Source organism: Oncorhynchus clarkii, chromosome 16, assembly GCF_045791955.1.
Source record: "Oncorhynchus clarkii lewisi isolate Uvic-CL-2024 chromosome 16, UVic_Ocla_1.0, whole genome shotgun sequence".
Classification (NCBI taxonomy): Eukaryota; Metazoa; Chordata; class Actinopteri; order Salmoniformes; family Salmonidae; genus Oncorhynchus; species Oncorhynchus clarkii.
The window spans coordinates 65,773,381-65,799,296 of record NC_092162.1 but is presented as its reverse complement, the minus strand read 5'-3'; the positions used below and the strand labels follow the sequence as shown (position 1 = coordinate 65,799,296).

The following is a 25,916-nucleotide window of genomic DNA, read 5'->3' as shown; positions in this document are numbered from 1 at the left end:
TCAAATCAAAAAATGTCAACAATGACAGAAGATTTTATGAAGAATGCAAAAACCTAAGAAAGAATTTGAGAAACCTATCCAACCAAAAACATAGAGACCCAGACAACCTGAGCCTACGCCTTTTGTGGAAATGCTGTTTTGGCCTGATTGGGTCTTAGTGGAGCTTAGCTCCAGACCCGCTGAGGGGGTTCAGATTGGAAAGCTTTGGGCCTGAGCTGTGGACAAATACACCAGTTGTACATCTGATCAACGGTCCACATGTTTCGCCATGCTGCATGGATTACTACACTATTGAAAAGATTATCATGCCGCTTTTGTTTTTAATAAGACCACATTATGAAGCCCTTACTACATAGACATATGTCTTTTACAGCTGCTATGTAAAATAGGGGTACCCTCCCCGGTCCCTACCCACACATCTCTGTCAGAACAATAATGTAAAGCCTGATATGTAAGAGGTCAGATTTCCTCTTAACAGATCTGCCTGACTTCTACAGCATTATATTGTAAATATGAGGTCATATGAGTATGAATGTAAAAGCCCATCTTTCAAGGTTATTGTTGGTTATATTACTGTTTGTTCTTCTTTAGGCCATGTAATTGAGTTTGAAAAAGCCTTTGGTAAGACATTAGTGTTGGTTCAGAGGCAAACTCACTATTGATATGATTGTGATGAATTACCTGGATGTTCTAAAGGGAGAACAATGTTGGCCGTTTGGGATTTGATATGATTCATTGCATAAAGGGAACAAATCAAACTCATGTTATTAGATTTGTGAAAGTATAGTGAACACAATTCTAAATGCAACATGTAAAGTGTAGGTCCCATGTTTCATGAGCTGAAATAAAAGATCCCAGAAATGTTCCTCACGCACAAAAAGCTTATTTCGCTCAAATATTGTGCACAAAACATTGCTTTTAGTGAGCATTACTCATTTGCCAAGATAATAAATCCACCAAACAGGTGTGGCATATCAATAAACTGATTAAACAATATTATCATTACACAGGTGCACCTTGTGCTGGGGCAAACAAAAGGCCACTCTAAAATATGATATTTTGTCACATGCTACAGATGTCTCAAGTTTTGAGGGAGCGTGTAATTGGCATGCTGACTGCAGGAATGTCCACCAGAGCTGTTGCCAGATAATTGAATGTTAATTTCTCTACCATAAGCCACCTCCAACGTCGCTTTAGAGAATTTGTTTGTACGTCCAACCGGTCTCACAACCGCAGTGTCAACACGGCAGCTCAGCACCTCCACATTCAGATTCATCACCTGCTGGGATCATCTGAGACCCCTCTGAAACTGTGGGTTTGCACAACTGAAGAATTTCTGCACAAACTGTCTGAAACCGTCCCAGGAAAGCTCATCCGAGTGCTCGTCGTGCTCACCAGGGTCTTGACCTGACTGCAGTTTGGCGTTGTAACCGACTTCAGTGGGCAAATGCTCACCTTCGATGGCTGCTGGAGAAATGTGCCCTTCACGGATGAATGTCTGGCGTCGGATGCGACCAGCGATTTGCTAATGTCAAAGTTGGGACTTTCCAGCAACTTCACACAGTCATTGAAGAGGATTGGGACAACATCTTTTACATTGTTGCATGTTGCGTATATATTTTTGTTCAGTGTAGTTTCATTTGTATTTGGTAAAGGGAAGTGGCAGTGGAAGTGTTTTGGGGCGATGGAAGGTGAAGCAGCCAGAGGAAGGCTACAGAGAGTGGGGGATGGAAGGTGAAGCAGCCAGAGGAAGGCTACAGAGAGTGGGGGATGGAAGATGAAGCAGCCAGAGGAAGGCTACAGAGAGTGGGGGATGGAAGGTGAAGCAGCCAGAGGAAGGCTACAGAGAGTGGGGGATGGAAGCAGCCAGAGGAAGGCTACAGAGAGTGGGGGATGGAAGCAGCCAGAGAAAGGCTACAGAGAGTGGGGGATGGAAGCAGCCAGAGGAAGGCTACAGAGAGTGGGGGATGGAAGCAGCCAGAGGAAGGCTACAGAGAGTGGGGGATGGAAGGTGAAGCAGCCAGAGGAAGGCTACAGAGAGTGGGAGATGGAAGGTGAAGCAGCCAGAGGAAGGCTACAGAGAGTGGGGGATGGAAGGGAAGCAGCCAGAGGAAGGCTACAGAGAGTGGGAGATGGAAGGTGAAGCAGCCAGAGGAAGGCTACAGAGAGTGGGGGATGGAAGGTGAAGCAGCCAGAGGAAGGCTACAGAGAGTGGGGGATGGAAGGGAAGCAGCCAGAGGAAGGCTACAGAGAGTGGGAGATGGAAGGTGAAGCAGCCAGAGGAAGGCTACAGAGAGTGGGGGATGGAAGCAGCCAGAGGAAGGCTACAGAGAATTGGGGATGGAAGCAGCCAGAGGAAGGCTACAGAAAGTGGGGGATGGAAGCAGTCAGAGGAAGGCTACAGAGAGTGGGGGATGGAAGCAGCCAGAGGAAGGCTACAGCGAGTGGGGGATGGAAGCAGCCAGAGGAAGGCTACAGAGAGTGGGGGATGGTTGTTATGTTACCATACATGTGTTTAGATGTGAAAGCCACACTGGGTCACCTATTTCTAGAGTGTGATCTGCATGAATGATTCCAGATTCTACTCTGTTAACGCTTTAGGGGACATTAGTAAATTGATTCTACAGTACGCACACTGACGAACACACACACACACACACACACACACCATAAGTCACATGCTCAATGTACTGTATGTTTACAGAATTAGACACGTGTCATCAACAGACAGTAATTCACATATGATTCCAGCTGTAGCGTTTATGTCTATGCCTTGCTAAATCTTCCTCTCCCTCTGGATCTTCTTCTCCAGGCAGGAACACTGGACTCCAAGGCCCAGTCGGAGATCTCGTCACAAGGCGGAGGTAATGGACACAGGGGCACCCCTCATGGAGTCAAAGTGACTGGAGACAGGAGGGGAGGTGGGGGAGGAGGAGGCGGCAGTGTGGGATACCAGTACCCTTACACCACCCTCTGTAAACCTCCTCCAGACACCAACATGGTGGACTGGGCCAGTAAGAACCTGAACCTGCACACGCAGGGCCTGTTCCGCCGCCGCGTCTCCATCGCCAACATGCTCTCCTGGAACAGAGGCTCCATCAAGAAGCCCATGCTGATCACCAGCGACCGCACTGTCAAGAAGGAGGCCTGTGAGATGTTCAAGCTGATTCAGGGCTACATGGGGGACCGTCCGGCCCGGCTGGAGCGCCGTCACACCGCCCTGCTGGTGGTCACTAAGTGCTGGGGAATGCAGGCCCTGAGGGATGAGCTGTACGTCCAGCTGGTCAGACAGACCACTGACAACCTGAGCCTGAGGAGCCTGGAGGCCGGCTGGGAATTCATGGCCATCAGCCTGTCCTTCTTCTCCCCCTCGCCCAAGTTCAGAAGCTACCTTGAGGGGTACATCCAGACACACCTGGAGCCCTCCAACGACAAGAAGAGTGAGTGTCAAAACTGCTTCTATTGATAAAAATGTTTGTACTATTTATATACAGTACATCTATGGATTATGGGTTGGTGAAGGTGTTTTCCTGTAGCTGGTGGTTTCGAAATATGATTTATTTGTTTGATTAGACTTGGGTGCATCCAGAGGTGTCTTTATGTATCCGGTATTCCCGTGAGTTCAAAAACAGACAGTTGATATTGGTTTTCCAGCTATTATTATCTGGGATTCGGGCCAGATCAAACAGGATGCAGCACTGGAAAAGTGAGACCAAAAAAAAATGGAGTGGAAGCAGGGTCAAAGTTGAGAGAGCCCAGCACAAAACACCGTCATCTGTTTTTCAGACCTAGGCACTGGGGAGAGCGTTATTGCGACAAATCTTTAATCAAAAGAACATTTTGTCTTTCCGTCCTCCTCACCACTTCATTTACAGTCATGCAGCACATTATGGAACAACAGGACATGAAGACCAAGAAGAATTCAAAGTCCCGGAAGAAGAGGAAGCAGAACAACGAGGAAGAGGAAGAGGGTGAGTTTCACTACATTAACACTTGTTCACTACAGTAACACTTCATTCACAGAATAAAAAGAGGGAGGAATAACAGTTGAATTAAATTAATTTGGGTGAAAAACATATACAAAAATATGTAGAATGTGTTCCTAGAGGATAGCAGTTACAAGTATTAATTAAAACACTTCCAAAGTAGTCCTCACAGTGTCCCCATCTTACAGCCGGCAGGCCGACATTCACAGAAAATATTAACCAATGATAACACTTTATGTGGATAGTCCGGATTTTCCATTAGTAGATGCTCCACATATAGTTTGTTGGTAGTCATGCCATCTGTTGATAAGCAACTGGTTGCTAAGGTTACGGTTAGGCTTGAATAAGAGTTGGAGTAAAAGTTTTGATTAAGTGTTAGGGTTAAGTTTATGGTTAGGATAAGGGTTAAGGTCAGGGTTAGCGCTAAGGTTATTTAGTCATTTGAAATGTTAGTGATAGTCTGTACCAACGTATGTTTCTTTCTATATGAGATTGACAATTGAAAGTATTGCACACATTTACATCAGTACTAGACTCTTTAAATAAGATTAGCAGAACCACACAAAGGAGCCTTGAGGAACAAAATCTGGGGTAACGTGTTTCCCTCTGTGCTTTATCTCTGTTGCCCTGCTGGGCAGGCTGGCACACACACACACTGCCAGGCAGGGATTAGCAGGCAGATAGCCATGTTATAGGAGTCCCTGGCCCGGTCTCCTCCTAACCCTCTGGCCTAAAGAGCATTAGTAATGCTGTCCAGGCCATGGCTGAGGGGACCTCTCTGTAGAGTGAGAGGAGACACCACCTTCATATAATCAATAAGAGACACCACTACCTAGACTCAATAAGAGACACCACTACCTAGACTCAATAAGAGATACCACTATCTAGACTCAATAAAACACCACCTACCTAGACTCAATAAGAGACACCACTACCTAGACTCAATAAGAGACACCACTACCTGGACTCAATAAAACACCACCTACCTAGACTCAATAAGAGACACCACTACCTGGACTCAATAGGAGACACCACTACGTAGACTCAATAGGAGACACCACTACGTAGACTCAATAGGAGACACCACTACGTAGACTCAATAAGAGACACCACTATGTAGACTCAATAGGAGACACCACCTTGCTAGACTCAATAACAGACACCACTACGTAGACTCAATAGGAGACACCACTACGTAGACTCAATAAGAGACACCACCTTGCTAGACTCAATAACAGACACCACCTTGCTAGACTCAATAAGAGACACCACTACGTAGACTCAATAAGAGACAACCCCAACGTAGACTCAATAACAGACACCACCTTGCTAGACTCAATAATAGACACCACCTTGCTAGACTCAATAAGAGACACCACTACGTAGACTCAATAGGAGACACCACTACGTAGACTCAATAGGAGACACCACTACGTAGACTCAATAAGAGACACCACTGTAGACTCAATAGGAGACACCACTGTAGACTCAATAGGAGACACCACTACGTAGACTCAATAGGAGACACCACTACGTAGACTCAATAGGAGACACCACTACGTAGACTCAATAAGAGACACCACCTTGCTAGACTCAATAACAGACACCACCTTGCTAGACTCAATAAGAGACAACCCCAACCTAGACTCAATAATAGACACCACTACGTAGACTCAATAGGAGACACCACTACCTAGACTCAATAACAGACACCACCTTGCAAGACTCAATAAGAGATACCACTACGTCGACTCTAGGGTCCTTAGCTTAGTGATGAGCTTGGAGAGTACTAGGGTGTTGAACACTGAGCTGAAATCAATGAACAGCATTCTCACATAGGTGTTCCTTTTGTCCAGGTGGGAAAGGGCAGTGTGGAGTGCAATAGAGATTGTGTCATCTGTGGATCTGTTGTGGCAGTATGCGAATTAGAGTGGGCCCAGGGTTTCTGGGATGATGGTGTGGATGTGAGCCTTTCAAAGCATTCCATGGCTATACATAAAGTAGTAGCTGTTTGTTATAAAGTAGCTGTTAGGTAAGTGAGTGTATTTCCTACCTCAAACCACTGCTACTTTCTGTAATGGTTCGACAGCTAGAGTCTCTCTCAGGATGGTCAGTGACAAACTCTCACCCCAGCTCTCTCTGTGTCTCGTACAGTGGTGGAAAAAGTACCCAGTTGTCATACTTGAGTAAAAGTAAAGATACCTTCATAGAAAATGACTCAAGTAAAAGTGAAAATCACCCAGTAAAATAGTTCTTGAGTAAAAGTCTAAAAGTATTTGCTTTTAAATATATATTAAGTATTAAATGTAAATATAATTTCTAAAATATACATAAGTAACAAAAGTACATGTAAAAGTATGAATAATTGAATATTTCTTATATTAATCCAACCAGACAGCCTAATTTTCTTGTTTTTTAAATGTACAGCTAGCCAGGGGCACGCTCCAACACTAAGATATAATTTACAAATGAAGCATGTGCTTAGTGAGTCCGCCAGATCAGAGGCAGTAGGGACCATTTTCCTGTCCTACTAAGCATTCAAAATGTAACACGTACTTTTTGGACAAATTCAGTGCATATAGTTGATTTTATTAAACACATACGCTGTGTCTATATATGGAAAAATACACGTTTAAAAAGGTTGACCAATCTATTGGTTGAAAGAAAAGAACACTCTTGGTTGACCAATTTTTATTTTATTTTTTAGTCAGGTACAGCCCTAGTGTGTTCATTTGAGCAATCAGATGGCTCCTCACAGCTGTGTCCCAGCATCTTTGCTGGTCTCATGATGCTGCATTCTGCCCTGAGGCCAAACACACTGCGTCTACCACACCAAGACCAAGACCCAGACTGACACCACATCACATCGCACAGTCATCCCCAGCCCTGCTACCAGCTGTACCAGTACTGTGACAGAGAGAGTCCCTGGCCCAGCTCCAGGATGACATGCCTGGGGGGGCATTTTAAATCTATCTGTTGTTTAAAGCACTAACAACACAAGGTAGATTGGTCTTTCTGCTGTTCAAATGTACACACGTGTATCTGAAATGTAGCCCTACACATCAACAACCATCACTTTATATAATAACACAAGAAAGAGATGCTCCCCACTAGGACGTGTATCTGAAATGCAGCCGTAGCTGCAGTAGGCCTACACATAATCTATGCCTACCAACACTCACAGACCAGCTGACAGGATGAGCCACACTAGCTTGTCAACAAATCTTATTAAACTTTAATCATTATAACTATATAGACTACATTTCTGTTCAATTTGTTACACTACACAGTGAGCGTAACCAAGCCGCCCTTCTGCTACTACCAGCTGTACTAGTACTGTGACAGAGTCCACTCACTGTGCTACCAGCTGTACTAGTACTGTGACAGAGTCCACTCACTGTGCTACATAATTTAAGAGACTATAGATAATGGGAGAGTTGTGGAAGGTTGAGATGGTTGTTGACTGACTCTCCTCCCCTTACTGTAGTAGAAAACAGTTAGTCACACTGTACACCACATCCACTCTGGAGTGTTTTCACTGAGGACATGAGGAACTACTGTCTGTGTGAGAGTGTTGTCACTGAGGACATGAGGAACTGCTGTCTGTGTGAGAGTGTTGTCACTGAGGACATGAGGAACTACTGTCTGTGTGAGAGTGTTGTCACTGAGGACATGAGGAACTACTGTCTGTGTGAGAGTGTTGTCACTGAGGACATGAGGAACTACTGTCTGTGTGAGAGTGTTGTCACTGAGGACATGAGGAACTACTGTCTGTGTGAGAGTGTTGTCACTGAGGACATGAGGAACTACTGTCTGTGTGAGAGTGTTGTCACTGAGGACATGAGGAACTACTGTCTGTGTGTGAGTGTTTTCACGGGTAAGGATAAAGGGGAGGAGAGATTGGATGGGGATGGTCGTTGGAATGTTTTGAAGGGAGGGAGGTGGCATCTTTGTGAGCTTCACCAGCTGCCTCTCTGGGCCCAGGCTGCTGAGTGGGTATTGTTCTGGGCGCCAGTTTGGGGCCTCGGATCCAGCTCTTCATCAAAAGAGGAGAAAGAGGGCGTAGGGGGTTTGTTTTGGTAGTGTCCGATCTCTCTGGGGCACGTTTAAGAACGTGTGGCTGACAATGGGGCCGGCCCATGGGCCTCAGACAGGCTGGGAAGACCTGGGCAGCCAGGCATTGTGGTGGCAGCAGTGGGTGTCCTGGAAATGAAACAGTGGGCCAAGCCCAGTTAAGCCCCCAGTACAAGGGGAGCGTGGGCCAGAGGAGTGGTGTGGCTGGGGCCTCTCTCTCCTCTCTGTGGAAGATTAAAGGTTGGCCGTTACACCACCAACTATTTGTATGCAAATACTCTCCGTTTCCTCTGTATCTTTTCTCTGGCCCTGGCTGTCCCTGTTTAGCGTGGGATCGCTGGATCCCATTGGACACTCAGCTGAGGCTTAGGCCACAGACACAAACAGGCTGCAAGTGGAGAGTAATGAAGAGACTGTTGATCTTTTATGTCACCTGCTTTATAGATGCCCCCCATCCCCCACATCAACTCCCTAGTTCTCGGTCTGTTATTTTATGCATACAAACACATTTACAGCCATGGTAACAGACTCATACACACATACCCATGTAGCCCCCCCCCCCCCCCCTTCTTGTGGTATCATATAGGGATTACGACCCCCAGGCAGTGGAAAGTCAACACGGGATTCTCTCTATCTCTCAGAGCCTTAATAACAGTCTCTGAGGTCTTAACCGTGGTGCTCAGTGGTACAAGCCAGCCCTCTACCCTGCCTGGGCTATGTGCCTCATCTGGGCTATGTGTAACATCATCTGACACATAAGAGGGGAAATCAGTCCACCGCTCCCACATGCTTGTCATTCCAACCCTAACAACACAGGAGAAGGGAGGAATGCTCAGGAAGTAGGAGAGAGAGAGAGAGGAATGCTCAGGAAGGAGAGAGAGAGAGAGAGGAATGCTCAGGAAGGAGAGAGAGAGAGAGAGGAATGCTCAGGAAGGAGAGAGAGAGAGAGAGAGAGGAATGCTCAGGAAGGAGAGAGAGAGGAATGCTCAGGAAGGAGGAGAGAAAGAGTGAGAGAAAGAGAGAGTGAGAGAAAGAGGGGGAATGCTCAGGAAGGAGAGAGAGAGAGAGAGAGAGAGGAATGCTCAGGAAGGAGGAGAGAGAGAGAGAGAGAAAGAGAGAGTGAGTGAGAGCAAGAGGGGGGAATGCTCAGGAAGGAGAGAGAGAGAGAGAGAGAGGAATGCTCAGGAAGGAGGAGAAAGAGAGAGTGAGAGCAAGAGGGGGGAATGCTCAGGAAGGAGAGAGAGAGAGAGAGAGGAATGCTCAGGAAGGAAGAGAGAGAGCGAGAGAGAAAGAGAGAGTGAGAGCAAGAGGGGGGAATGCTCAGGAAGGAGGAGAAAAGGGAAAGATGAGGAGAGCGGGAGAGAATAACAGTACAGAAACCATTAGAGATGAGGAAAATAAATGAAGGACTGTGAGGGGCAGAGGAGTGAATAAAAGAGGATAAGAGAAGACGAGGGATGTGAAGACAATAAGGTCTAGAAAAAAGGAAGGAGCAGATCTTGGAGCAGGTGTTCCCAGCAGCAGTCCTGAGCCAGAGCGATGTGTGTGTCCTGCAGTCCTCAGCAGCACAGAGATCAGAGAGCAGAGACAGGGGCTTGTGAAACCACTGCCCTGCCTCTTAAATATGTGTTTTTACAGCCAAATAAAAGAGGACTTCTGCCTAAAACAACTCCTATAAAACTCTCTTTTCTTCTTCTCAGTTACAAAGTCCTCCATCCACTATGTTGACAACACTGTAACAACACTGGTCAGAAGAGGAGGAGAAGTTAAAGTGTTTGTTCTGGACTGAGGTCATCAGGCTGTGTGACCGGTCACCTCTCTGACTATCCCTGCTGGGGCCTGCTTGGCCATGTGCCCTCACAGCTGTGCTCGGAGGTGAATGACCCAGTAGTATTATCCAGTCTGGTGTCTGGTCCTCTGAGCCGATGCAGTGCTACAGTAACACTAGGACCTGGGCGGGCTGATGAACGACAGCCCTGTATCATAGTGTTCCATTTTCTCTACCTGGCCTGGTCTCTGGGACCTGCACAACAAGTCCCCCCTCCTTTCCTCTTCCCCCTGAGGACCTTACTTTGATATGTCAGCACCCCTCCTCTCTCTTTGTTGTTTCATGAAGGCGCAAAGTTGTCCCGTGATTGAATTACCTTTCCTCATAATTGAAATCCATCTCATTCCCGTTTTGGATGAGGAAAAAGAACAAAGTTAAATCCCCCCTCCAGAAATCAACACCATGTCAGTTATGTGTGTGATTCATTTGACTTACGATAGGAGACAATACTCGCAAAACCTTTTTAAAGCCTCAGGTTCCCGTAGTTTCTCAAAACTCAACTCAGCTAACCCTCTGCCAAACCTCATGCTGCTGTTTTGTTGCTGAGGACAGGCTGTGAACGACTTTCACCTGTTTGCCATCAATCTGTGTCATGTAGTTTCAGCACCAGGGTCTGCAGCCAAGATGAACTCTGGTTCTCACAGAGTAAGGACAACAGGAAAAAAAAATGTTTTGGCCGGCCAATACCTCAGTCGCTCATTCTACACTCTTGGAAAGGATTCTACATGGAACCCAAAAGGATTCTACCTGGAACCCAAAAGGATTCTACCTGGAACCCAAAAGGATTCTACCTGGAACCCAAAAGGATTCTACCTGGAACCCAAAAGGATTCTACATGGAACCAGAAAGGATTGTACCTGGAACCCAAAAGGATTCTACCTGGAACCCAAAAGGATTCTACCTGGAACCCAAAGGGATTCTACCTGGAACCCAAAAGGATTCTACATGGAACCAAAAAGGGTTCTGATATACAGTAGTAGGACTGGCAGTTAAAGTAGAAGCAGTTGAAGCACAATTAAAAATGCAGATTCAATAATGATAGTAGTAATAGTGCTTTAATAACAGTAGTACTGCTATCTGTTATAGTAATACTTGGTGTTGGATATCTTGGTGGCTTTAACCTTGAGGTACAGCTGCTCCCTGCAGCTCGATAATACAGTAAAAATACACCATGGTGACTGTGCAGGATTCTCCTGGAATGTGCAGAGCTGATATCCAAAATGCCCTGCGGGGAACAGATTTGGTTTTGATGATTCATTGGTGTTCTGTCGGTGGGGTTTATGACCCCCGGGTATTACTCCAAACTCCTGTGGAACTGACACTGAGGACTTTCACATGCAGATAGAAAATGGTAACGAATTGTATTACTGCCTCAGGATTGGTCAGTAATGGTGTCTGTCATCTCCCCTCTCTCCAGGCCTGCCAATCAGCACTTATGCCAAGTACTGCTACCGCAAGCTGCAGAAGGTTGCCGTCACTGGGGGCAAAAAGGTAAGGTCATCCTAAAACACTATTAAAATGGCCAGGGAGGGATGTCATACAAAGACAGAGGGGGTTGCTCCATCTCTCACTGCTCCATCACTCACTGCTCCATCCCTCACTGCTCCATCTCTCACTGCTCCATCTCTCACTGCTCCACCACTCACTGCTCCATCACTCACTGCTCCATCTCTCACTGCTCCATCTCTCACTGCTCCATCCCTCACTGCTCCATCCCTCACTGCTCCATCTCTCACTGCTCCATCACTCACTGCTCCATCCCTTACTGCTCCATCTCTCACTGCTCCATCCCTCACTGCTCCATCTCTCACTGCTCCATCTCTCACTGCTCCATCACTCACTGCTCCATCTCTCACTGCTCCATCTCTCACTGCTCCATCACTCACTGCTCCATCACTCACTGCTCCATCTCTCACTGCTCCATCACTCACTGCTCCATCTTTCACTGCTACATCTTTCACCTCTCCATCGCTCACTGCTCACTCACTGCTCCATCACTCACTGATCACTCACTGCTCCATCACTCACTGCTCACTGTTGGACTGAATTGAGATTTCATTTCCAGACCTTCTGCTGCAGTTTTATATTCTAATTATCTAAATGATCTAGGAACTCCAACTCTCCCAGCAGACAAAGAGAAGTGGAATGTTTCTATTGTTCTAGTGAGTTAGTGTTGCCCCTGAGGTTAGCATCGGCTATGAAGCGAGGCATTCTGGGAGCTCGCACATGTGTTAGCAATCATCACACTGAGCCGTTAGGAATCCTCAGCAAAATAGGCACTAATCTGTAAACCAAAACTGAGACGGGGGCATTACAACAACCCTTTAGACCCCCTCCGTCACCCGCTCTCTCCCAAATCCCCACTGGACACGTGGATCTTAAGAGAGGGTTCAAGTCTGAGCTTGTGCCTACCAAACCACTCCTCCATCAGTCAGCCAGTAGAGCAGCCATCTCCCAACCTCCAGCCTGTCCTCTGTTGTGTCCCACCCTGTAATCAGCCCGCCCACTGCAGCCTTACTGCAGCCCGCCCACAGCCCGCCCACTGCAGCCCGCCCACTGCAGCCCGCCCACAGCCCGCCCACAGCCCGCCCACTGCAGCCAGCCCACAGCCCGCCCACAGCACGCCCACAGCCCGCCCACAGCACGCCCACAGCCCGCCCACTGCAGCCAGCCCACAGCCTGCCCACAGCACGCCCACAGCCCGCCCACTGCAGCCAGCCCACAGCCCGCCCACAGCACGCCCACAGCACGCCCACAGCACGCCCACAGCCCGCCCACAGCCCGCCCACTGCAGCCCGCCCACAGCCCGCCCACTGCAGCCAGCCCACAGCCCGCCCACAGCACGCCCACAGCCCGCCCACTGCAGCCAGCCCACAGCCCGCCCACAGCACGCCCACAGCCCGCCCACTGCAGCCAGCCCACAGCCCGCCCACAGCCCGCCCACTGCAACCAGCCCACAGCCCGCCCACTGCAGCCAGCCCACAGCCCGCCCACAGCACGCCCACAGCCCGCCCACTGCAGCCAGCCCACAGCCCGCCCACAGCACGCCCACTGCAGCCCCAGGCCAGGCACTTTTACTGGGGGCTATATTTCAAATCAAATGTTATTTGTCACATGCTTCATAAACAACAGGTGTAGACTAACAGTAAAATAATTACTTAAGGGCCCTTCCCAACAATGCAGAGAGAAAGAAAATAGAGAAATAATAGAAAAGTAAAACAAGTAATAATAAATACACAATGAGTCATGATAACTTGGCTTTATACACGGGGTACCAGTACTGAGTTGATATGCAGGGGTACCAGTACTGAGTTGATATGCAGGGGTACCAGGTCATTGAGGTAGATACAGTAGGTACATATAAACAGGAATAAAGTGATAGATAATAAACAGTAGCAGCAGCGTATGTAATGAGTCAAAAAAAGTTTGTGCAAAAAGGGTCCATGCAGAAAGTTAAATAGTTAACCAACTAGCTACCCAGACTAACTATTTAGCAGTCTCATGGCTTGGGGGTAGAAGCTGTTCATGGTCCTGTTGGTTCCAGACTTGCTGCATCGGTACCGCTTGCTGTGCGGTAGCAGAGAGAACAGTCTATGACTTGGGTGGCTGGAGTCTGAACATTTTTAGGGGCCTTCTGACACCATCTGCTATAGAGGTCCTGGATGGCAGAAAGCTCGGCCCCAGTGATGTACCGGGCCGTATGCACTACCCTCTGTGGCGCCTTGCGGTCGGATGCCAAGCAGTTCCCATACCACGCCATGATGCATCCAGGCAAGATGTTCTCAATGGTGCAGCTGTAGAACTTTGAGGATCTGAGGGTCCATCCAAAATATTTTCAGCCTCCTGAGGTGGAAGAGGTGTTGTCGTGCCTTATTCACGACTGTGTTGGTGTGTTTGGAACATCATAGATCCTTAGTGATCTGGACACCGAGGACTTGCAGCTCTCAACTCGCTCCACTACAGCCCTGTCGATGTGGATGTGGGTGTGCCCAGCCCTCCGTTTCCTGAAGTCCACGATCAGCTCCTTGGTCTTACTGATGTTGAGGGAGAGGTTGTTGTCCTGACACCACACTGCCAGGTCTCTGGCCTCCTCCCAATAGGCTGTCTCAATGTCGTCGGTGATCAGGCCTAGCACCGTCGTGTCGTCGGCAAACTTAATGATGGTGTTGGAGTCGTGCATGGCCTTGTAGTTGTGGGTAAACAGGGAGTACAGGAGGGGGCAAAGCACACACCCCTGAGGGGCCCCCGTGTTGAGTGTCAGTGTGGCGGATGTGCTGTTGCCTACCCTCACCACCTAGTGGCGTCCCTTCTGGAAGTCCAGGATCCAGTTGCAGGGGGAGGTGTTCAGTCCTTAGTGTTGAATGCTGAGCTGAAGTTAATGAACAGCATTTTCATGTAGGTGTTCCTTTTGTCCAAGTGGGAAAGAGCAGTGTGGAGTTCAATTGAGATTGCATCAATTGTGGATCTGTTGAGGTGGTATGGAAATTGGGAGTGGGTCCAGGGTGTCTGGGATGATGGTGTTGATGTGAGCCATGACCAGCCTTTCAAAGCATTTCATGTCTACAGATGTGAGTGCTACGGGGCGATAGACATTCAGACAGTTTACCTTGGTATACTTGGGCACAGGGACTATAGTGGTCTGCTTGAAACACTTGCCAGCTGGTCAGCACATGCTCAGAGTGCGTGTCCTGGTAATCCTGCTTAATGATCTTACACCGGCCACACAGAGCTGGTGCTGTCACTCATGGTTCAAACATAGAAGGCATTTAGCTCTGGTAGGTTCGCGTCACTGGGCATAGTAGGCATTTAGCTCTGGTAGGTTTGCGTCACTGGGCATAGTAGGCATTTAGCTCTGGTAGGTTCGCGTCACTGGGCATAGCAGGCATTTAGCTCTGGTAGGTTCGCGTCACTGGGCATAGTAGGCATTTAGCTCTGGTAGGTTTGCGTCACTGGGCATAGTAGGCATTTAGCTCTGGTATGTTTGCGTCACTGGGCAGCTTGCGGCTGGATTTCCCTTTGTAATCAATGATAGTTTGCAAGCCCTGCCACATCCGACGAGCACCAGAGCTGGTGTAGTAGGATTCGATCAGTCAATGTGTCTGGATTGACACATTGCCTGTTTGATGGTTTGTCGGAGGGTGTAGCAGTATTTTTTAAATAAATGTCCAGATTAGTGTCCCGCTCCTTGAAAGTGGTAGCTCTAGCTTTTAGCTCAGTGCGGATGTTGCCTGTAATTTAAGGCTTCTGGTTGGGATATGTACGTACGGTCACTGTGGGGATGTCGTCGTAGATGCACTTATTAATAAAGATGGTGATTGATGTGATAAACTCCTCAATGCCATCAGATGAGTCCCGGAACATACTCCAGTCTGTGCTAGCAAAACAGTCCTGTAGCGTAGCATCCACATCATCTGACCACTTCCGGTTTTAACCAAGTCACTGGTACTTCCTGTTTTAGTTTTTGCTTGAAACCAGGAGTCAGAAGGATGTAATTATGGTCAGATTTACCAAATGGAGGGTGAGGGAGAGCTTTGTACATGTCTCTGTGTGTGGAGTAAAGGTGGTCTGGAGTGTTTTTTCCCTCTGGTTGCACATGTGACATGCTGGTAGAAATTAGGTAAAACAGATTTATGTTTGCCTGCATTAAAGTCCACGGCCACTAGGAGCGCCCATGGCCTTACACAGCTCGTTGAGAGCAGTCTTAGTGCCAGCATCAGTTTGTGGTGGTAAATACAAAAAAGATCAATTGTAAATAGTACGGTCTACAGCTCATCATGGGGTATTTTAACTCAGGTGAGCAGAACCTCGAGACTTCTTTAGTATTACACCAATTTAACAGAGGATAGAGGATGATTATTTACTTGTCGCCATAGTTTCATCAGGGTACACGCACGTCGGCCTCTATGTTGTAGTTCATTTTTCGTCTGAATGTCGGGGATTGGGGTCAGGGGTAAGCAGTATGTGCCGCTGACTCATTAGGGTAGAAATGTTCATCCAAATCGAGGTTAGGGATTGCTGTTCTGATGTCCAGAAGCTATTTTTATGGTCATAGGAAGCGATGGCGGAAACATTATGTACAAAAACAGTTAAGATCTGTGGGGGAAAAAACACACAAAATAGCAGAATTGTTCAGGACCCATTAAAATGTCCGCTATACATTCCAGCGCCATTCTTTCTTTTAAACCTTATTTAACCCCTCGGAGCTGCTGAGATGGAAGCTGGGCTTTAAACATGGCTGGGTGTCTCCTGTCTACTTCTGTATATGAGGGGCCTGACCTACAGTTCAGCTGTGATTGCAGTAGGGAAGTTACAGTAGTGTGAGTGACTCGACCTGGGCCTGACATAGATAGACAATGTACCTAGATAAGGGTCGGCTTAAAACCAGTTCTAAGCTTAAATCAATAGACTTTCTAGAGCTGTGTTTAGGGACAGGTCACTTTTTCCTACTCACACCCCCACCCCCTCCCCACTCACAGGGTCTAAGGAAGCCCACCCTGGAGGAGTTAGACCAGGGGAGGAATGCCATCGTGACCCCTTCCTTGTTCGGCAGTGCCCTGGAGGAGATCATGGAGCGCCAGAGCGAGCTGTTCCCGGAGCGCAGGCTCCCCTGGGTGCAGGTGCAGCTTTCTCAGTGCGTGCTAGCCCTGGGAGGGGCCCAGACAGAGGGAATCTTCAGGTGAGGAGTCACACCACATCACCATACCACCAGGCTCGGCTCCTGGGAGAAGGGGTGGGCGTCACGGTGGAAGGATAGGGGGGAGAAGAGCAATGTTGGTGGAATTGGATAAACTTTGGGTTCCAGATACGGTCTCCACAGATGAGGATCACTTTGAGGGGGTAAGTAGTGTTATGGGGTACAGAAAGACAGGCGTGCATCATGGGAGAAAATACAGTATAGCCATCCCTGACACACATGGTATGCAGAACCAGACTAGGTCAGAGCCATTGTTTCAGCAGTAATTAGCAGTACAGACAGACTGAACTCTTCTGCTCCTTCTCTCCCAGCCCCAGGCCAGCAGCGTTATAGGACCAGCCTCATCAGAGACTCCCATTGGTCGGGAGGGGAGGAAGTGAGGCTCTTTCTCCTCTATTCTCATGTTAATCAGTTAAACAAACACCCTGCCTGGTTAACCTGGGGAGGTTAATCCTTACTGACTGGGCTGTGGAAGAAAAATGGAGGAGATGACTGTAACCCGTTCTCGCTGATTCAGACCCTCTCCTGGGGCATCGGTACAGATGTCTGGCGTTCTGAAGACCCCTACAAACTCGGGCCCAAGCCCTGCTCATGGCTCAGACAGACTGGGTGGTCCTACTGAGAAATGGTAGTTCAAACAAACATTAATATGTTTGACATTACCAAATGATACAAATTCACAGACTAAATCCCTGTCACACAGCAAATAATGAAAATCCACCAAATGAATCTTTTGGCCGTTCATGTTTCAGATAAAAGCATCCGATGATTAAAGACATTGTTTTATGCCTGTGTATGTGAAAGTAAACACAGTGGGCAGAGTTTCCTCTTTCTCTCCCATTCTGTTTGTATTGAAGTACATTTAGAGCCCAGTGTTCTGCACACCATCTCTGTGTAAGTTCCTCTTTGGCTGAGGTCTCATCACATACTGACAGACTGTGGATTGTACATAAAACAAACAGGAGATTATGTGAGATACTGTAAACATATTTTAAGACAGTTCCTTTTTGTCACAGTTCTCATTTGTGTCACTCACATCTCCCTTCAGTCTGGTGTGTGATTTGAACATTGACAGGAATTCTACCCTGACAGTTTTTTTTTAAACCCTGCTGTCAGAGGATTGTCTTTACTTTTGTTTTCTTATTGAGCATCACGGTTTATTTATTTCTACTTGACAGGGATCCCGGTGTCAGGGGAATGACTGGCATTATCCTTGTGGCTCAGTGATTTTGCCTTGTTTTTTTATCCTTGGCACAATCAGTCACCATGTAAAGGATACCTCCAGACGTGTAGCACTGCTATGTCCGTGTCTGCGGACATGAAACACCTTTCTCACTAATTATATCTGAGTGGTGTTGTATAACCATGTCCACCTGGGATCATATATCCCCAATATGTGTGGACTAGACCACGGCAACATGCTGAAGTGATACCGTGGTTTCCCCCAGAGCCATGAATTAAAAACATGGCTCTGGTCTTCCCTGGGCAGCTTCAAGAGAAATGTCACAGCTGCTCTCTTTCACTATAAATGTTATTAATTAATTCATGTTATTAATTAATGAAATTAACATATCATGTGTCAAAGCAATTTTCTGCATCGGTATAAACGGGTTAGCTACATTTCCTGGTTGTAAGCAAACCACAATATCCAAAATTCATAACAATTTTATATCCAACTGATGTGAGAAATATCAAAATGTCTGTTTGAAGCCAGCACTGTCAGCCAGAGGATTTTGAAACGGAACTGAAGTCTCAACTGATGGAGTTGGTATGTCGTCGGTCGTTGACAAGTGATGCTGTTCCATATTCCCTTCACTTCAAAGGGGAAGGCATCCGATCAGCCAACATCAGTGCAGCAGAAAAGAGGACAAGCTGAGGTAAGGTAGCTTACGTTACCTAGCGAACTAAACGTATTTGTCTAAACCAAAATCGAGCTAGCTAGCTAGCGAACTAAATGTATTTATCTAAACCAAAATCGAGCTAGCGAACTAAATGTATTTATCTAAACCAAAATCGAGCTAGCTAGCTAACTTTCATAATACGCTGGCTAAACATTCCAAAGCAATAGCAATGTAATTAGCCAGCTGCCATCTAGAGATGCTCAATAATCAATTGCATAGCTATCTAGAAATGATGTTATATATTTTCTTACCTCTTGTTTCAGGAAGTTATGTCACTGAGTACTGCCCCTATATACAGGACCTTCCACCCCCACCTGGGATATGAATGCCTGATGACCTAAGGGTCGAAAATGTTGTTGTAAATACACCAGATTCTACAGCTCAACTGCTCAACGGGACCTTGTTAAGCTGACCCTGGTGTGTTTGAGCAGTGCTGGATGGAGAAGTATGCACACCCAATGGCCTAGCTCTTCAGATGGAGAGTTGACCACGTGTTTTATACAGTAACTGTGCTGTATATTTTATTTGAAGGCATTTCTTCACGGTGGTGTCGTTAATGTTGAGTATCATTATATTGAGCTGGTATTGGTATCGAAATAACAATTCTGAACACTTGATATAGCTAATGATTAGCCCATTGGGGTAGCCTAAACAAATGCAGATGGGCAACCCCATGCTTCAGCCATCTATAGCCTAGCCGCTATGCTACTACATCCGTCAGACTACAGAAGAATGTTCATGGCTGCAATAGCACACCTGCCTGATAATAATAAGCCTTTCGGGCTGCCTGATAAGCCTTTCGGGAAAGAGCTAGCCCAGCCCTATAAATACAACTTTTTGGCAACATGGGCTCATTTCTGGAGATGAACATTGGCAGGTGTGTGCCGTGCTCAGACCTCAAAATTGGCATTGCAATGCAAGTGGCATTAAAATGGTCTTAAAAATACTTCAATTCAAATTCCTGGAGCCTGCAGAAAGCCTTGATTCAACTTCCTGGAGGCTGCAGAAAGCCTTGATTCAACTTCCTGGAGGCTGCAGAAAGCCTTGATTCAAATTCCTGGAGCCTGCAGAAAGCCTTGATTCAACTTCCTGGAGGCTGCAGAAAGCCTTGATTCAACTTCCTGGAGGCTGCAGAAAGCCTTGATTCAACTTCCTGGAAGCTGCAGAAAGCCTTGATTCAACTTCCTGGAGGCTGCAGAAAGCCTTGATTCAAATTCCTGGAGCCTGCAGAAAGCCTTGATTCAACTTCCTGGAGGCTGCAGAAAGCCTTGATTCAACTTCCTGGAGCCTGCAGAAAGCCTTGATTCAAGCGCCGCAACAGAGAATAGCGACACCTTCTAAATGCACCTTCTAAAATCTGACTAAAATCTACTAAATCTTTCCATGATTAGCAAATAATATACTGGAGCTAGGCATAAACAGGTCTTGTTGTCAAAGTTGGTGTGTTTACAAGTAGGTTACAACTTCTACTGTAGTTTTGTCTCTATTATGACTGCAAGGCTTGAAGGCGACATTGGAGAAAGGGAGGTATTAGCTAGGAGGGCATGGTGTGGGTGACTGACTGGTGTCTGTTGGGGGTGGGTATTGTGTGTGAACGTTAGTATGCATGATCTATTGACATGAACAAAAAATTCACCAATACACTAAACTGTCTACTAGACAAGTGTTCCTCAAACTTTTCACACCCTTGCAGTCAGTTCTTTGGCATAGGGGAGAGGGTCTGTTAGAATACCCTTCTAGACTATTCACTCTATTGGTGGCATCTACTCAACAACTGTAGGTGCTCGTACACAACTAGACTGTCTACAAGTCAACTCAAACTTTTCACAACTTTGCTAACAGCCCATCTCAATGGCGCACTCGGAGTCAATAATGAAACAAAACGCATACCAGTCTACTCTACCCTTTTTAGTTTATAGATGAACATGGTTTATTGTATGGTTACACATCCTAATGATCAGTCTTCATGTCTTTCCAGGAGACTTGCAGTACAACAAATCTCCTGCAAGAGGTCGAATCAGTGGGTGGTGAAGAAAGTGTATGAGAGGCTTGTCCACCTGACTGTGGAGTGCAGAAAGAACCAGACGGTTGTCCACCTGACTGTGGAGTGCAGAAAGAACCAGACGGTTGTCCACCTGACTGTGGAGTGCAGAAAGAACCAGACGGTTGTCCACCTGACTGTGGAGTGCAGAAAGAACCAGACGGTTGTCCACCTGACTGTGGAGTGCAGAAAGAACCAGACGGTTGTCCACCTGACTGTGGAGTGCAGAAAGAACCAGACGGTTGTCCACCTGACTGTGGAGTGCAGAAAGAACCAGACGGTTGTCTACCTGACTGTGGAGTGCAGATAGAACCAGACGGTTGTCTACCTGACTGTGGAGTGCAGAAAGAACCAGATGCTTGTCTACCTGACTGTGGAGTGCAGAAAGAACCAGACGGTTGTCTACCTGACTGTGGAGTGCAGAAAGAACCAGATGCTTGTCTACCTGACTGTGGAGTGCAGAAAGAACCAGACGGTTGTCCACCTGACTGTGGAGTGCAGAAAGAACCAGACGGTTGTCTACCTGACTGTGGAGTGCAGAAAGAACCAGACGGTTGTCCACCTGACTGTGGAGTGCAGAAAGAACCAGGCGGTTGTCCATCTGACTGTGGAGTGCAGAAAGAACCAGACGGTTGTCCACCTGACTGTGGAGTGCAGAAAGAACCAGACGGTTGTCCACTTAACTGTGGAGTGCAGAAAGAACCAGACGCTTGTCCACCTGACTGTGGAGTGCAGAAAGAACCAGACGCTTGTCCACCTGACTGTGGAGTGCAGAAAGAACCAGACGGTTGTCCACCTGACTGTGGAGTGCAGAAAGAACCAGACGGTTGTCCACCTGACTGTGGAGTGCAGAAAGAACCAGACGGTTGTCCACCAGACTGTGGAGTGCAGAAAGAACCAGACGGTTGTCCATCTGACTGTGGAGTGCAGAAAGAACCATACGGTTGTCCACCTGACTGTGGAGTGCAGAAAGAACCAGACGGTTGTCCACCAGACTGTGGAGTGCAGAAAGAACCGGACGGTTGTCCACCTGACTGTGGAGTGCAGAAAGAACCAGACGCTTGTCCACCCGACTGTGGAGTGCAGAAAGAACCAGACGGTTGTCCACCTGACTGTGGAGTGCAGAAAGAACCAGACGGTTGTCTACCTAACTGTGGAGTGCAGAAAGAACCAGACGGTTGTCCACCTGACTGTGGAGTGCAGAAAGAACCAGACGGTTGTCCACCTGACTGTGGAGTGCAGAAAGAACCAGACGGTTGTCCACAAGGAGCCACAGCCCCCCAAACCCAACATCCCTGCCAACATCGCCACAGCGCCAAAGCCTGCTAAACCAGCTGCCATTAACCAACACAAGAAGAGGCTCACCAGATGAAGAACATTTTGGAACCTGGCTGGAACATTCAACCAACACAACATCCATATTCAGTACTGATGAAGTAGTATAATATAGAATGCCTAGTATGCTCACAACTGCATTGTGGTATAAACATTGCTAGCTGTTGTAGAAAAGTATATAATGCGTTTTACTAAATGTACTGACAAGTGACTAAATTATTCCAGCTGCATCAAAAAACAATAAAGTGTTGACTTCAATTTCTTGATCAATTCATTGTGATATTCAAGTCCAATGCACGGTAACATAGCTCCTGCGAACCTGTAAACTAGTACCGCCCCCGTTTTGAAAAGCCTGCCTTCGAGGGTGAGAACAAGGAAGTATGACTGTCAGGCTGTAGTCTTTACAAAGCCAGGGAAAATGAGTCAACCTAAGTATACTGCAATGTCCTGGCAGATAGGAACATGGTTGAGACAAGTCCGGTGGCTCTATTGAACAATGATGACCATATCTACTCGCTGCCGGTGTGATCGTGCAATCGGAGAAACACAAAGACCACAATAATTGCTACAAAACTTGACTCCACATTTTTGGGATCAGACAGCTGACTCAATCAACCAATGACATCCGTGGTTGAACTCTCCCGGCGAGTAAATTAAAAAATACAGCTATAGTGCATAATTATGTCTGAAACACCCTCTCATCACTCATAATTATGTAGGGAGACTGGAAAAACACCCCAAATACTGGCTAGTGGTGAAATTTCCTTTTAAAAGACCTGCTGCACCACCTAGTGGAGTATTATCACACTACAACAATCAATATCAACACTGTCATAATACTGTATATCAGCTTCTAGTCCTCCGTTGACATCGCTTTATCTCCTACCACTTCCTGGTCTGTAGCAGCTGTTAAACCTATCTGCTGTGTGTCTCTTCCCTCAGGGTGCCTGGGGATATTGACGAGGTGAATGCGCTGAAGCTGCAGGTGGATCAGTGGAATATTCCAGAAAACCTTGGGGACCCCAACGTCCCAGGTAAGAAATAAATCCCTCTCATTCAACAATAAAAACAAAAACACTAAATTCCTTCTCTTGGCTGCCTGTTTTGAATGGAGAAACTAACCTTTTCTTAGAGAATGTTGTCAAGGCTGTATATAGAGCAGTCTGCACTCCATCATGCCTGGGGGACAACAGAGGTGTGGGTGTCAGAGGGGTTCTGTGTACAGTGGAAAAAGAGGGAGGGGGGGCTTGGTTTTTATCTTTTTAGTTCTGGTAAAATTAAGTAAAGATTGTTCTCAAATGTACAGAAAAATAAATCTATTTTAAAAATAAGAACATCTCTCTCCCCTAGCGTCTCTGCTGAAGCTGTGGTACAGGGAGCTGGAGGAGCCAGTCATCCCTCAGAGCTTCTATCAGCAGTGCATCAGTAACTATGAGGATCCTGAAGCGGCTATCAGAGTGGTACAGTCTCTGCCTGAACTCAGCAGACTGGTGCTCTGCTACTTTATAAACTTCTTACAGGTAACACTCAGACATATAGACGGCTTGGTTGTTTAGCAACAAACCCATACTTGCGCAACCGTGGAGCCAAACAGGCGAGGGTTAGCTTTAGAATCAAAGGCTTGTTGACAACATGTAAACTACACTGAGTGTACAAAACATTATGAACACCTTCCTAATATTGCATTGCCTCCCCTTTTGCCTTCAGAACAGCCTCAGTTTGTCAGGGCATGGACTCTACAAGGTGTCTAAAGCGTTCCACAGGGAAGCTGGCCAATGTTTGAATCCAATGCTTCCCACAATGCTTCTTGATAAACACGGAAAATTGTTGAGTGTGAAAAACCCAGCAGCGTTGCAGTTCTTGACGCACAGTGCGCCTGGCACCTACTACCATACCCCGTTCAAAGGCACTTAAATGTTGTGTCTTGCCCATTCACACATACACAATCCATGCCTCAACTGTCTCAAGGCTTTAAAATCCTTTAACATGTCTCCCCCCCTTCATCTACACTGATTGAAGTGGATTTAACTGGTGACATCAATAAGGGATCATAGCTTTCACCTGGATTCACCGCATCAATCTGTCATGGAAAGAGCATGTTCCTAATGTTTTGTACACTCTGTATATTTCCTCTCTGAATCTTAATTGAAAACATACATTTACACAATGAGCACTTGTCTCTCAAATACATCGTTACAGTTGTTGGTTAGCTAGCTAGCTATTTTTTTTGCCATATTAGCATTGACGTGACATCAGTCAAAACACGTCAAAACAAGACATGGTGTCAATAACAAGATACAACGAGCTGAAACGAGCTACCTGCGGTTCCCCACTTGTCATTGTTGCTTGCTACAACAACTCAGACTTCTGCCAGCGTGCATATCGTTTTCGGGACATTGTCTGCTAACTCATCTATAGGTCTCTCTCTCGCTCGTCTACCCTCTTTTTCTTTCTCTCCTCTCTTGATTGATTGAATTATTGGGGGAAAAAACATGCACTGACTATAACCCAGGGGATAACGTGTTTATGTGAAATTCACTTGTTTCCAACGTGGTCCCTCTATAAATGTTTAATCTGTCACTGTATGTTTTGAAGTTCCACCTACATAATAACTAGATGTATTAGTATAAACACAACAAACACTACATAAATGTCTCTGACCTTGACTCTCACCCTAAACTCATCCACTCTCCCTCTCCCTCCTGCAGGTGTTTGCTCAGCCCGTCAATGTGAGTAAGACCAAGATGGACGTGAATAACCTGGCCATGGTAATGGCTCCCAACTGTCTCCGCTGCCAGTCAGATGACCCACGCGTAATCTTTGAGAACACGAGGAAGGAGATGTCCTTCTTACGCATGCTCATTGTTCACCTGGACACCAGCTTCATCAAAGGCATCCTCTGAGGGAGCCAACTCTATCCCTCTTTATCAAGGGCCTCCTCTGAGGGAGCCAACTCTATCCCTCTTCATCAAGGGCCTCCTCTGAGGGAGCCAACTCTATCCCTCTTTATCAAGGGCCTCCTCTGAGGGAGCCAACTCTATCCCTCTTTATCAAGGGCCTCCTCTGAGGGAGCCAACTCTATCCCTCTTCATCAAGGGCCTCCTCTGAGGGGGTCATCTCTATCCCTCTTCATCAAGGGCCTCCTCTGAGGGAGCCAACTCTATCCCTCTTCATCAAGGGCCTCCTCTGAGGGAGCCAACTCTATCCCTCTTCATCAAGGGCCTCCTCTGAGGGAGCCAACTCTATCCCTCTTTATCAAGGGCCTCCTCTGAGGGGGTCATCTCTATCCCTCTTCATCAAGGGCCTCCTCTGAGGGAGCCAACTCTATCCCTCTTTATCAAGGGCCTCCTCTGAGGGAGCCAACTCTATCCCTCTTTATCAAGGGCCTCCTCTGAGGGAGCCAACTCTATCCCTCTTTATCAAGGGCCTCCTCTGAGGGAGCCAACTCTATCCCTCTTTATCAAGGGCCTCCTCTGAGGGAGCCAACTCTATCCCTCTTCATCAAGGGCCTCCTCTGAGGGAGCCAACTCTATCCCTCTTCATCAAGGGCCTCCTCTGAGGGAGCCAACTCTATCCCTCTTTATCAAGGGCCTCCTCTGAGGGAGCCAACTCTATCCCTCTTTATCAAGGGCCTCCTCTGAGGGAGCCAACTCTATCCCTCTTCATCAAGGGCCTCCTCTGAGGGGGTCATCTCTATCCCTCTTCATCAAGGGCCTCCTCTGAGGGAGCCAACTCTATCCCTCTTTATCAAGGGCCTCCTCTGAGGGAGCCAACTCTATCCCTCTTCATCAAGGGCCTCCTCTGAGGGAGCCAACTCTATCCCTCTTTATCAAGGGCCTCCTCTGAGGGAGCCAACTCTATCCCTCTTCATCAAGGGCCTCCTCTGAGGGAGCCAACTCTATCCCTCTTTATCAAGGGCCTCCTCTGAGGGAGCCAACTCTATCCCTCTTCATCAAGGGCCTCCTCTGAGGGAGCCAACTCTATCCCTCTTTATCAAGGGCCTCCTCTGAGGGAGCCAACTCTATCCCTCTTTATCAAGGGCCTCCTCTGAGGGAGC

The 25,916-nt window shown here is 47.2% G+C and overlaps 1 protein-coding gene across 2 annotated transcripts in view; it reads left to right on the top strand.

The window, feature by feature from the left end:
* The window catches only part of LOC139368934 (rho GTPase-activating protein 39-like), a 155,581-nt gene extending 130,772 nt beyond the window's left edge, over positions 1-24,809 (top strand). For both annotated transcript variants that reach the window (XM_071108436.1, XM_071108437.1), the window contains 7 exons: positions 2,813-3,440; positions 3,876-3,971; positions 11,306-11,379; positions 16,365-16,564; positions 22,802-22,893; positions 23,210-23,379; positions 24,568-24,809. In XM_071108436.1, the coding sequence (XP_070964537.1) occupies positions 2,813-3,440; positions 3,876-3,971; positions 11,306-11,379; positions 16,365-16,564; positions 22,802-22,893; positions 23,210-23,379; positions 24,568-24,762 (1,455 nt within the window). In that variant the 3' untranslated portion in view covers positions 24,763-24,809. The remainder of the gene's footprint in view (positions 1-2,812; positions 3,441-3,875; positions 3,972-11,305; positions 11,380-16,364; positions 16,565-22,801; positions 22,894-23,209; positions 23,380-24,567) is intronic.
* Positions 24,810-25,916: the final 1,107 nt, after the last annotated feature.